The 13,997-nt window shown below is 36.8% G+C and overlaps 1 protein-coding gene across 1 annotated transcript in view; it reads right to left on the minus strand.

The window, feature by feature from the left end:
* EDNRB (endothelin receptor type B) overlaps positions 1–13,997 on the minus strand; it is a 379,533-nt gene that overhangs the window by 81,732 nt on the left and 283,804 nt on the right. Inside the window, exons 6-7 of the mRNA XM_044072911.1 lie at positions 9,826–9,959; positions 9,529–9,637 (exon numbers count right to left, since the gene is read on the minus strand). Of these exons, the coding sequence (XP_043928846.1) occupies positions 9,529–9,637; positions 9,826–9,959 (243 nt within the window). The remainder of the gene's footprint in view (positions 1–9,528; positions 9,638–9,825; positions 9,960–13,997) is intronic.

Genomic DNA, 13,997 nt, shown 5'->3' on the forward strand with positions numbered 1-13,997 from the left:
TGTGTTTTGCATACCTACGCCGGGCGGGGACGGTCCGGCGCCGGTAGTGCACGTGGAATTCATTCATACCTGAATCGCTAAGCAGCCATATTTGGCGTTATAACGCCGACGCTATGCTGGCGCCTGGCGCAAGGTTCATGAATCCCGGGGATAGTCTAACAATTTTGCAGGGGGGCAAGCCTTCCTGCACCTCCAGCAAATTATATATACCAACTCTGAGACTGCACTACAGTGACTGAAATGATACATTTCCTGATGTCCACTCTACTGCAATCTCCATTGAAAAGCAATGATTGCTCTAACATTAACTTACTAGACACTAACTACATCCCTGCAAAAGCATGGCATACTAACCTCTTTCCATAAATGCTGTCATATCTGCCAACTGCTAAAAGTAGTATGGTGTACGTGAATGTACATAAACACTATACCCTTGCATCTCTATGAAACGAATGTCAGACAACTGAAACGTTGGAAAACTGAACTTTCGGCAATCGGGAGTTGCTGTTGTGGGTTTCAAAGAAACAGATATTCGCTAGACAACAGTAGACCCCCTATATATATATCATGAAAAGGTTCATTTTATTGCAAATTAACAAGTTGTTGGAAGGTGAAGACAAATATTTTTGGATGGATAGTATACAAAAGCAATAAAATAAAAATAAATACGTAAATGAAAGCCTTCTCATCAAGTAAATACAAGATACTTCTCAATAAAAATAAGTGACATCCAGTCTAAATCTGATGGAAAAAGTCGGCTGCAATGGATGTCTGAGTGATTAAAAAAAATGCCAATTCTGCATTTTGAAAATTCATATGCCAGCCCTTTTTTATTTGCTAGTAATTTGTATTATGTCCCCATTCTGGCACCATGTTGCGCCACCTTCCAGACTCTCCTTCTGATATTACTCCTAATTAGTTAGATCGCATAACATGTATAAGGCCTTAGAAGTGTTAGCTCACCAACTGCCGAAAAACATGCTTACACTACTCACATAAACATATACTATTACTTCTTAAGAGTATAACAAACTATACATTTGAGCTTGTAGCTTGTTTTAGTTTGGCAACATATTCTGTAATTTTTTTTTAAATTTATCCTGTTGCTTGCTTAGGCAGTTAGTTTAATTACTAATGCTGATTTTGTTCCTGTATTGTTTTATTGCTGCACTGATTCTAGATGAGAAGCAAATAAAAGCTGCAAAAACATATTTTTATGGGTTGCTTGACTTTTTCTTACCACTAAGTAAATGCTTCTGACATAATCATTATTTGACAACTCTTGCAGTCATGCTACTGCATTGCAGTATTAGGTGTTCAATGGAATCTTAATCTCCCTCTGAGTCTTTAAAGTCAATTAATCATTAACTGGAATAATAGGCAATCCTGCAGACTTAACTGTTCACTCTTTTATCTTTCTTTCTATCTTATCCTTCCCAATAAGTGGTGCATATAGCCTTTTAGCTGTCCCTCTTGTTACAATATCCACACGACTTGAATATCCAATTGCTTATCGGCCTACTCCCTACATAACCCTATGATCAGGTGGGCCTTCATATTACGTAGGTAGTTGACCTTGTGGTACATTGCAGTGGTGCTTGGGGAGTGAGGGATTGGACTGGGATATAAGGAACACAGCACTGGGAACCTTCATGTATATGGTACCTGTCAAATTCTCAAGTTGGGGGAATGACATGTATGGTGACATTACAGTGCCCTGCTTCTAACCCAAGTAGGCCCTGTGCAGAGCTCATGATCTCTATCAGATGTTGAACAGGCAGCAGCTTTCCCTGAACCATCCTTCTGGGACAGAAGAGCGGTTCATTGGCTACTTCATTCTATCACCTTGGCTGATACTACCAAAGATCTGAACCCAATCCTGGAGCTTTTTTACCAGCAGCATAGATAGGTCCCAAAATCTTGTATCTTCAGACTCATTTTCTTAATTTTGCAGTTTAATCTTAATACATTTGTTTAACAGAAGACTTTAAGTTGGTCACCTGACATCACATGCAGTCACATTATTTTTCATTTTGATTAGACTATATACCTACTTGTGCAATATTTACTTGCTGTCTGGGACCATTTGGATTGTCTGTGTGATATTAAAATATTTTCATTACTTGATCATAGATGGGTAAAATTCCTCATGAAGATATTTATATATGTCTACTGGACCCCAAGTGTACCTGACTGAATCCCTCACTGGGAGTCTGTAGATAAATTGAATGGATTACTACTGGGTATTTCACCTTAAGAATATCTTAATCATTGTCTTCCCAGATGCATAGATATTTCCCTTCCTCAGCAGACTAAAACAAAGAGTGAGAAGGTCACACTGAAAAACCAATCAGTAAAAACTAAATCAGTAAAAACTAAATGAAAACTCCAGCCAAGCTAGAACTTCAAATGAGTGACTTCCCAAACCTCCTGTGACAGAGGCACATGGGATACATGTAAATGACCCTTATGAACATCAGGTGTTTCAGCTATATGGCGATTCTGATTGCCCATGACTTTTACATTTGAAGTCATTTTAATGGACAATTTCAGGTCAATAACATCAAACCCCACTAGCTATGGATATGCATATTTTGACCTTGTGATGACCTCATTAGCATAGCACAAGCAGAGTGCTTGACTAAGCATAAGAAACACAGGGTTGTTATACCCAGTGGATGTCCATTATCATTAGGGTGACTGCAAAATATTCCAACTAACAAATTAAAACAAAGAGTGAAAAGGTCACACTGAAAAAACAATCAGTAAAAACTAAATAATTGTCTGTCCATGAGAATTGTGAGTCCCTACTAGGGAACACTACTAACCCATTGTATATAATCACTTTGTTAATTGTTTGCTAACTTCTGTGTAATCTATGTAAGTTTGTCTATGTGGAGCTTTTCTCCTCGGGCCTCCACTGAAAATGGACAATTATCCAGTCGGACTATCCTGGTAAACAAATGTAAAATAACTAAAAAATAAATAAATGAAAACTCCAGCCAAGCTAGAACTTCCAATGAGTGACCTCCCGAACTTCCTGTGACAGAGGCACATGGGATATATGCAAATGACCCTTATGAACATCAAGTGTTTCAGCTATATGGCGATTCTGATTGCCCATGACTTTTACGTTTGAAGTCATTTTAATGGACAATTTCAGGCCAATAAAGCCAAACCCCACTAGCTATGGATATGCATATTTCGGCCTTGTTATGACCTCAGACTTCAAACGTAAAAGTCATGGGCAATCAGAATCGCCATATAGCTGAAACACCTGATGTTCATAAGGATCATTTGCATATGTCCCATGTGCCTCTGTCTCAGGAGGTTTGGGAGGTCACTCATTGGAAGTTCTAGCTTGGATGGAGTTTTCATTTAGTTTTTACTTCCTCAGCAGACTGGCATATTGATCACCCTGTTCTGTGTGGTTGTCAGTTCTTCCTCATAACTAGGGAAATGACCTGCTCAAGGTAATCCCAATTCATAGCGGGCCCTTAATTATTCTACTACATCGGCTTTTTGTACCTATCTGCATACATTGCAGCTCATACATTTGTACATACCTCCTACGCTGCTAAATAAAACACTTCTTCAAGGCATGAAACAAAAACAGCAAACATATTTTACAGTCTCTCATATATTATAGTTTTGGTTTAGTCCCAAAATATACTCAGGCAGTTTTCTCATGGCCAGATTTTGTAGTAGAGCATCAATAGACTGTCTCATGCTACTTGTAGTTGTTTTTTCTATTGTACACCATACTTCTAAGTCTGACTGTTGCAGACGTAAAACTCTTCCTACAATGAAAGGACAACCTCTCTAGTCTGTAGGGTTACAGCCCTCTTTCTTATGAATTAAAGAAGGCAAGTAATTGTTTGCAACCAAACACTGTTCAAAGTAATGTATGTGGAATCCGTCTACCTAAATCAGAGACATACCTGTCTTTTCTTAAAGTGCAACACACCATTTTTTGCAGAACAATATTTACAAGACATTATTTTTAAAACATCAAATTACAATATTATTTACACAACACTAATCTGGACACATTCAGTGTAACTCCTCCAAACTAATCTACATTTAACCCTCTCCCGGTTGAAACCTTTGGTTTCCAGTTCTAAAGCAGAGCTGTTGACCCTGGACAGACCATCTGTATTGTGAGGGGTTGAGCATGACCAATGCTTGCAGTGAATGTGAAAGGTTGTAATGAGGGTGTTCACCAACATATTTCAGTGTTCTTATCATGTTGCTTGTGTAGCCACATGGGGGTGGGGTCAAGATCTATGACCAAATACAAAGTCCCTGTCCAAGAAATAAAACTTTAGTGCCGAAAGATCTCACTTGATCACTACCCATTCCCTCTCAATAGTGGAATTTCTGGTCTCAGGTATGCTTAGCTTGAGATTTAGAAAACATTTGATGTGTTTTTTTTCCCTCAAAATCCTGTGAAAGCATTACTTCTAGGCTTACTTTTGATGCATCACTTCTAGGCTTACTTTTGATGCATCAATTGAAGCTAGGAAGGGTTTACTGAAATCTCGGGATGCTAAGACATGTTCCAACATTTCCCTCAGCTGTTTAAAAGCAATATATATTTCTACTGTCCATTATACCTTTAAAGTCCATCATCTGCTTTCTCATATTTAAGACACCTTTAAAGTCCATCATCTGCTTTCTCATATTTAAGATAGCATGCTATAGATACAAAATGGAGTACAAATTTCTGATAGTATCCAGGTAATCTTAAACTTAGTGCCTGTAATGAGCCAATATCTCACTACTTTTAGCTTTTCCTCTTCTTACTATAAACCTAACTATTTTACCTCTGTCGCGTCTAGTTTGGTCTTGGAGGCATTAACCGTCAACCTGGCTTGTTTCAGAGAGTCCTATACTTTAGCTAAATGGGAGACCCAATTCTCAGAATATATTACAACATCATCTAGGTAGGAGGTGGTGTATTCAACATGGAGCTTTAGGATGTTACCTATTGATCTTTGAAAGATCTGGGGACATCATGTTGCTGAAACAGAAAGATAGCATACTGAAATAAACCCTTTGGGGTTGCAAGAGCTGTATTTTCCTTGGCTTTAGCTGTTATAGGGATTTCCCAGTATTGCTTTGTCAGATCTAATGTGGTTAAGATACTATTTACCTTCCTATCCTTACTATGAGATCATCCATCCCAAGCATAGTTTTAACTGTGAAATTTTGAAATAATGTTCAACTTCCAAAAATAATTAGAGTACATGTTTTCAATTAGGCATTGGGACAAACCCCATAGGGCTATCCCACTTGCTTTTTTGAGTCTTTTTTCATCCCATAAACTTTTTTGTATTTTTTCTTGCATCAGGTTATTTCTACCAAGTAGTTCTGAAAACCCTTATTTTTCCCCTCCCTGCTTCATTCATTCTGGCCATCCCAAAGCTCCCACCAATTGATGGGTTTACCTGCTCCTCCTTTCTTACCTAGATTATTCTGAGTGAGCTGGGGCCAGTGTATATGTTATGGCTTTAAATTTCTATGCCATGGCACTGGTTCTTGAAACAATTCCCTGTTTCTTCATAGAAACTTCTTTATCTCCTGCATCTGTGTCTTAGTGTCTCATTTACTTGTATTAACAGGCACAGAGGTCATTTTTTGTTCTCCACCAGTTCAGTTTTTGCTGTTAAACTAAATACATAAGTTCACACTTCATTCTACAGTTTCAGAACACTGATTGATATACACACACACACACACACACACACACACACACACACACACACACACACACACACACACACACACTCTGGAAGTTACCTTCTTTCCAAGTTTCTCTGGTAATATCTAACGGTGCAGAGGGTGCTAATATATAATTGTAAGACTGCGCCCTGCCAAAGTTTGTGGCACTTTCTAGTAGCACAAATAAGGTATAGTCTCAGTGTTTACCATGTTTCTCAGTAACTTTTCTCAGCATGGATTTTTAGTGTTTGCTTATAATACTTCACTAAACCATCTGATTGCACATGGTAAACTGAGGTCTTTAACTACTTGACCTTAAACCAATGGCACATAGTTGATGCATTGTTCTGCAAATAAATGGGGTTCCCTTGTCAGTGCTTATTTCCTTAGGTATCCCAAGTCTGGAAAATAAGAACACTATCTCCTTAGCTAGAGATTTGCAATTAGTTTTACATAAAGGAATAACATTAGGGTACTTAGTCCAAAATAACCAAAATGTATTGAAGCCCATGGTTAGATTTTACAAATGTCCCAACAAGGTTCATATTAATACATTAAAATGGTACACCACCTCTGTGACAGGCATTGTAATCAAAAATGTCTAAAGCCTTGGTGAGAGGCTATGTTCTGGGCTTCAGGACATTTGACACAGAATATCTCAACTTCTTTCATTATTCCTGACCAGTGAAACCTTGTTAGGACCTTTTATTTATTGTTTTCCATTACTAAATATCATTGTAGCAAATGAATGTGTACTAAGCTCATCCCTATATTTCTGAAATAATGGGCACTGATACCTAATATACCACTTCGTCCCTGTCCTTCCTTTCACAGTGCAATAAATCATTTTGGTAATTCAAAGTAGGTGCATGAAGTATCAACATTTTGTCCAATTTCTTTCCCTACAATTCTAGCTGTAGTTTCCTTGTTCTTCTCATTGTTATCTCCTAGTTGTGCCTTTTTAAAGTTTACTAGACTTAATTGGAGATCAGTCATCTCTGGAGTTTCACTGAAGTCAGCCTGTCATGAGGAAGAAGGCATTAATTTCTTTTCTACCAGTTCGAGCACTGGGGTGTCAGTGCCTCATTTCTCGTAAGTTCATACCATTATTCTTTAATGTCAGATGCCACCATCTCTACTTTTTTCAATTGTTCATTTCCATTCTGAACCTGATACATAGAACCCTCCTTGTTCTGTTCAAGGGAATCTTGTCAGCATCTCTGTATTTTTTTTCTTTTTCTCCATATATTGTTCTCCCTCTGCAAAGGGTTTATTTCAGTTTCACCTTTTTTTCCTCTACCTGCAAATGTTTGCCTCCTGGAGTTTTCCCTTATTTGAGGATTTTATCTTTCATTGACAGAAGTTGGTTTAAAATTTTAACCATATACAATTTCATCCTATTTTACTACCCTAGTGAAGTGATTCTTATTATTACATTTCTATATTTAATACTCACCTAATGTTTCAAAATCTCTATTTGGGGGCGGTTCTAGTTTTAGTTTAACAGAAAGTTTATAATTGTGACAGGACTGTGCATTTTCTACATCATCTAACTTCATGCCCATGAAATACACCCTTTCAATGAGTGATTCCTTCTCTTTAGTTTTACTAGTCATTTCTCCTCCTTGCTCTGCAACTTTCAGGATGCAATGATGACACTCGTACTTTCTACTTTGTAACTTCCTTCCTTTTTCTAGTTCTGTTATTATGGGCTACCCTGCCATACTGGATAGGGACATATCCCCTTAAGTGGCATAGGTTCTTCTTCTCTCTGTATCCTTAAACAAATACTTGTACCTTTGAGGCTTTCCATTGCATGTCTTTGTTGGATTCTTACATTTTTATGCATGGGTCTGATTGTGTTTTCCTCAGTCCCCTATTTTTTCCTAGTTAATCAGACCAGAATCTGCACTCTCATTCACTTCTGGTTCCCATCCATCCATAGATAAGGTAATCTGTCAAAGAGATTAACCTTCTTCCCATTGTCTCCAGAAATCTTTACAGTGGGGATTTTTTCCCCTCTAGTTCTACTTACACAATGAGATATTGTTTTTGAGCTGTAAGAATACAAACTGTTTCAACTGATTACTTAGTAAGGGTCTACTATTTAAATACAGACTGCTCCTTTATAAACATACTGCTTGAGTCCAGTAGCCCTTGCAGGTCCCTTCCATTAATAAAATACTGCACTTAATTTTTATATAGTGCAATAGCAGAAGACATTGTGGCAGAAATGGCATTCCATTCCTTAAGTTTAACATAATCATTATTAACATGCTTTTTACTGGTTATAGTTAGCAGGTGGAATAGTGTTAATATTACCAGTACAAAATCTAGCTGTGGGACTCCTTTTGCCCATATTTAAAACAGAGTATAACTGCAGCTGACATGTTCTGTTTTTTTTTTTTTGTTTTGTTTTACCAGAATTTGGCACAGATTTTACCATAGGTTTAGACTGTTCAGTTTAAAACCTAGCTTCACTGTATAACAATCTCTTTATTAGTACAACAAAATATTTAGCATGTGAAGGGTCAGTCTGGAACACCCTTATTTCTAAAAGTAGCAGGCAAAGCTAACAGTTTTGGTTAAGTTAAAAAGAAACACAAACAGTGTCCTCCTGGCTGGATTCTTAAGCAGCATATCTCCAGATTAATTTGGGTACCTTCAGATTGTTACTTCTTTTCTAAAGCACACTTCCCAGAACTGCTGATCCAGACACAAATCTCACCCAGGCAGTGAGAGGCCCACTTCTTTGATCTCCAGGGACATAGTCCTCCTTTTTATACATGAAAGTGACAAGATAATTGTTTGTTGCCAGCACTGTTTAAAGGAACCTCTCCAATTAATACAGCGATATATGTGTCTTTATTTAGTAAACAATACATTTTCTGTACAGAAATATTAACATTATTTACAATAAACAATAAATAATCATTATGCATGCAAAATTATTTATAAGACACCAATGTTGACACATCCAAAAGTGAGACTTGTCATACTAGGCTAGTATGCCATAATATCTATTTATCTATCTATTTATCTGTCTATATCTAAACAGCTAGCTAGATATATAGATAATTTAACTCATCAAAAACATAGCTTAAAGTGTTAACATTACAAAAATTCTTCAGCCTAAACATATGTATACACTAACTGTCTAGCTCTGATATCCACAACCTCAGAGAAAGGTGTCTGTGTAATGGGGGGGGGGGGTGGGAATAATTATTTTGATGCATTAAAGCCAGAATGAGTTATAGCTCAACAATTCATTACGTGTTGTTGTGACACATGAAATGTGAATATACTCTTGTGTATGAAATATGTGCTTGTGTCATTACAGAAGACAGTCTAAAAGTTTTAGAATGCATTTTTTTACTTACCACTGTACATTCAAAGCTTTACACAACCAGCAAGAAGCCACATGCAAAATTACCTTTCTGCTTTGTTTTTTTTTTTTTAATATGACACTAATGTTTTCACTTTTCTTGAGAATGCTATTGTTATGCTTGTAACATATGCTTGTAAAGTTTTTGTCCGCATAGTTTTTCAGTGTATTTTATCAATCTCTGCATTTGTTCTTTATTTATGTATGCCTGCTATGTTCTATGAACCTGCCTACATTTTGCATTCATTCCTTCCAACCTGTATCATGCCAAAAACAAACTTCATTCAGTACCTTGTTCTGCTACCAGAATTGAGATAAACAAATAGTTGTGCAGGATTTCCCCCTTTTGTTTGCTGCTTTACTCTGTTTAACACTCCATAAAATACCTTTGACAAATTGCATTGCAGTTATTGGCTTACCTTAAAACAATTTTTGAACCTCTTGCTAACCAGGTACAAGGCAATAGGATTGATGCAAGAGTTCAAAGAAGCCATATTTATTCCAATATAGTCCATCACTAGAAAGAAGCTGTTAAAAGAAATAAACATTATAACATTTAGTACACAGACTAATATTGTTCTGTAATTAATTTATTCTAAACAGTGTGCAGGACTATAAAACCATTAAACAATATCTATATCCAGATATAGATAAACTGAAATAATGCAGTTTTGGCAGTTAGTATAAATTTAGTGCAGAACAATCAAGTGTCTTACCTAAGTAGTTCACATCTATTGGGGTCTTTTTCATCATATACTGTGTGCTTTAAAATCCGGCTGAGATGAAGTGGTAACCAGCAGAGGGCAAAAACAAGAACTAAGCAGAACACTGTTTTTGCTACTTCACGCCTCTGATGAGAAAACAACAGGCACAAAAAAAGAAACAGAAATTATGAAGTTAGCAGAGGTACTGATTCCTTAAAAAATAAAAATATTGGTTTGAAGAAGATTATAAATTATAGTTTCTTTTGTAAGAAATACAACACTAAATTGAAAACAAGCTGTCTTGTTTATATTCATCATATGCCTGCAAAAATGAATGCATTGAATTCTCAGGAAGGGTGAAATCCCTTATAGTCTATAAACCTGTAACTGTATTTGTTTTATTCCCAGTATATGTAACAACTCAGCAATTTACCTTCTATTAGGAGACCACCTACTCTTCTGATGTTGTTACTGATAATGATGCCCCGCTTGTATGTGCTTTGCTCCTAGGAATTATATCAGATCATCATGTTTCAGCAAGAATTAATAGGAATAACTGCCCTAGGTGGGACTCCTGTCATTAAGAAAGGGTCAACAGCCTCACTGCAGTACCGTTGCTTGAGGAAAAACATGCTGCAGCACATCCATTAGCAAATGGTATGGGTGCTGGCTGAGGTTTGATGCAGGTGGGCATCTAACCTTGAGCAAAGATGGCCTTCACATTTCTGTGCACCAGTGGCTTTGCTATAGAATTCCATGACTCATATCACTGCCAGTAAATGCCAGTACTCCTCAGTTATGGTGACAGCAACTGTTGGAGGTGTGAACATATTTTCTGGGAGTGTAATAATTTGGTAGACTTTAAAGATTCCCTGTCGGACATGCTGGGTGAACAAGTTGGAGTGGCTAGGGAAATGATATTTTTAAGCTATGATACAAACTCAGAATTGCCTAGGCATAGTAAAGCCTTGCTGAGATTAATTATGATAGCTGCCAAAAAAGCAATTACCAGAAAATGGAAATCACAGTCTAAACCAACTTTACTAGAAGTAGTGAAGATAGTAACAGAGTTAAAACAACTGGAACTGGGATATTTAGAAACGGGTAGGAGCAAATTACATAAGAGAAAAATGGGAAATGTGGGACCAATACATGCAGAGAAGGAGCAATGTTTAAAAGAAGGCAGGACATGAATGAGCTATGTAATGGGTGACTAACAATGACTGGATATGTTAAAAGTGGTGTATAATGAATGTTTGCAGCTACAATTGTGTTGCACGGTTTGGAATGTATAATGTTTGGAACTGAGATTGTGTCATTATGGTTTACTGTTATTTATACAAATGTAACATGACCTATGTCATACATGATAATTTAATAAAGATGTTTCTTGTTTAAAAAAAGACTTGGGAAAGGAAAGTTGTGTAATATTTAAGGGAAGTCAGAACTGAGAAGCAAAGCTCACATATTATTGCAAAAGAGAGGATGCACAATGCTACAAATACTGTACCTTTTCAACAGGTTTATTTAGTAAATACATTCTGTCAAGAATGCACAGTTGTTTAAGTCATTTGTAGAGCTGTGGAAGGCCATAGAGGTCTGGTACATGACAGCAGTTGTTACTAGATAGAGCTGGAGTAGTTACCTATTAATATACAAGGGGCAAGTTAGCCTTAGGTTAATATTCAAAAGAAGAGCTCAAATATGGTCAGTGAATATATCTGCATGCTAGTAAAGAGGGGATGGAATAGTGGCATAAGGATGCCCTGAGGAAACTAAGAAGTGCTACTACATATCCTTAAGAGAAAATATCTCCTTTTTTGTATTGTGTACATTTAAGAGGTCTTACTGCATCATGTTGCAGGTTACTTTGTACTTTTTACTGGCAGTGATATGAGTCAAGTACAGTAGTCATAACAGCAAGTTTTCATATTCATTTTAATCAGTAGGTATTCAGCTTTTATGCTGGTGGTCTCATTTTTTTTAGATCAGGATTAATAATACTAGTACATTTTCACTGTTCAATTCCTGAGATCAATCACTATATCTGAAAGCTGCAAATGTTAAGCAAGCATGGACTGAACTGACCCAGGCATGTGACTATGCCAGGCTGTTCATATGGAAAGAATCTGCCTTTCTTTTCTACCCAAGACAGCTCACATAATGGCTATAAAATAAGTGTGAGACCAGCTACTGCCTGTCCCACTGCTTTACAGAATAAATTGTTTAAAAAAGTATGTTCTGAAATTTTGTGTTATACATTTTGAACAGATTTACTGGGAGCTCAGCCCCTGTACTCCTCATCTCTATTACCTATGTATACTAAATATGGTGTGTCTGGTAGTAGGGAAAACTCTAAGGTACCCCATCGTCAGGGCTATGAGTATTCATATTTGGATGTGCTCCTCTACCATTCTCAGAATTACAGTTATGGTCCTCATAATTTCAACAGATAGCAGTACAATAGCTACTAGCAAATCACTGACAAAATGAGGGCTAAAAACACAAATGAAATAGAGTGTACAACAAAGAATATTATTTTTAAAAAGTATAAATTGTCATCTATTTCCAGTAGTAATTCCATTTATTAATTTATGTTTACACTCTTTTTTATAATTTTGTATCTATTTACAGTTATATTTTCCATTCTTATTTTTACTTACTCTATTTTTCATCTGTTTGGTCATAGTTTTTATTTCCAAGCTTTACTAAATTTTTTTTTTTTTTTATACAGATGTAATTCTTTTATTGACCCTCACTACAGGCTACATGCCCCATATAGTAGTTATCCAGAACAATTTCACACCATCTGCACCATGGCAATAAGTATTGCATTTTATGTAACATAAGTCAGCAGTAGTGTGCACTTGATATGTAGGCTTCTTCCTCCAGGAAAGTGAGAATTAGCACTCTGTATAGGTGTATTTGTGCCAGTTGATAGAGTATGACTTAACAAACAGGACTGTTTTTCTTCTTTACTAGGATTTTGGTATTACTGAAACAGTGTGAAGTAATAGGAATGCCATTATTGCACATTTTTTAAATTCTGAACTTTCGTAATTTGTGAATATGAAACCATACAGTAGATTCTGCTTTCCTAACAGCATGCAGAGCTGCACATCATTAAGGAGCCGAAACAAACTAAAACTGACCTTAAAATAGAACAGTAAACAGATCAACAAACTATGTATTGAAGCCCGAAATCATCAACTGAATCAACCAAAGATTTCAAAATACATATCACACTAGGGTTAGGAGCTTCATATAATGTCACATCTCTATGTGTCTGAGCATTCTGAAGATATATCAAACTCTTCTCAATGCAATAATTCTCAAAAACCCCAAACAGTGAACTGCAGATCTCTTCTTTCACCTCCATATCTAATCATCTGTGTCTATTGTGCACAGATCTTGCATTATTGTCCACAGTCCTTGACGGCATAGTACATCAGTGATGACATCTCCAAGGCAACAGATGACACAGGTATGTGTTTCCTTGCATGGCCTAACTCTGACAGTGCTCTAGTAATGCATGTCTGTCTAATAATGGAAGTTTTCTCATACCTCAAAAATAGGTCAGTGACTGGCCATCACAGAGAAAGGCAGTATCAGCAAACACCAACAATTCATTGTGTTCATGTAGTTACAGGAACACCAGAAGCAACATTCAGCCTTCTAATACATACCAAGAAATGATATCCAGCCATGGCTGGGTATCATATTCCACTCACATTCATCAGCTCCTGCCAAAGGATTGAAATTTGCCCATGGGGTACTCAGTCCCTACCACAGGGGCAGGCCCGCTTTTACCCTGTTTGCTTGTATTAGAGACGAGAATCTGTAGCTGTCAAACATCAGGCCATTTATTCCCTCTCAGACACTATAACCTGGAGATACATATGAATGCCATTCTTGTGTAGTTTATCACATCTTATACAATATATACAATGAGGTAATGGCATTGACTTTATGCAACATTTATTAAATAAAAGGCTGTACTCTGCTAAAGTGGCAATGCATAAAAAAACATTTTGTTACTGATGCACAAAGGTCTATTTATGCAAAAAAAAAAAAAACAGGAATGAATAGAGCAGAGCAATGGATTTAGTTGCTATAATGGATTTGACTTGATATCAATGCACTCTGCTAGTCAAGAAGTTTTTTTGTTTTGGTTCCTGTCCCCA

The sequence above is a fragment of the Protopterus annectens genome, chromosome 5.part1, assembly GCF_019279795.1.
Source record: "Protopterus annectens isolate FY-2018-M chromosome 5.part1, PAN1.0, whole genome shotgun sequence".
In the NCBI taxonomy this organism is placed as follows: domain Eukaryota; kingdom Metazoa; phylum Chordata; order Ceratodontiformes; family Protopteridae; genus Protopterus; species Protopterus annectens.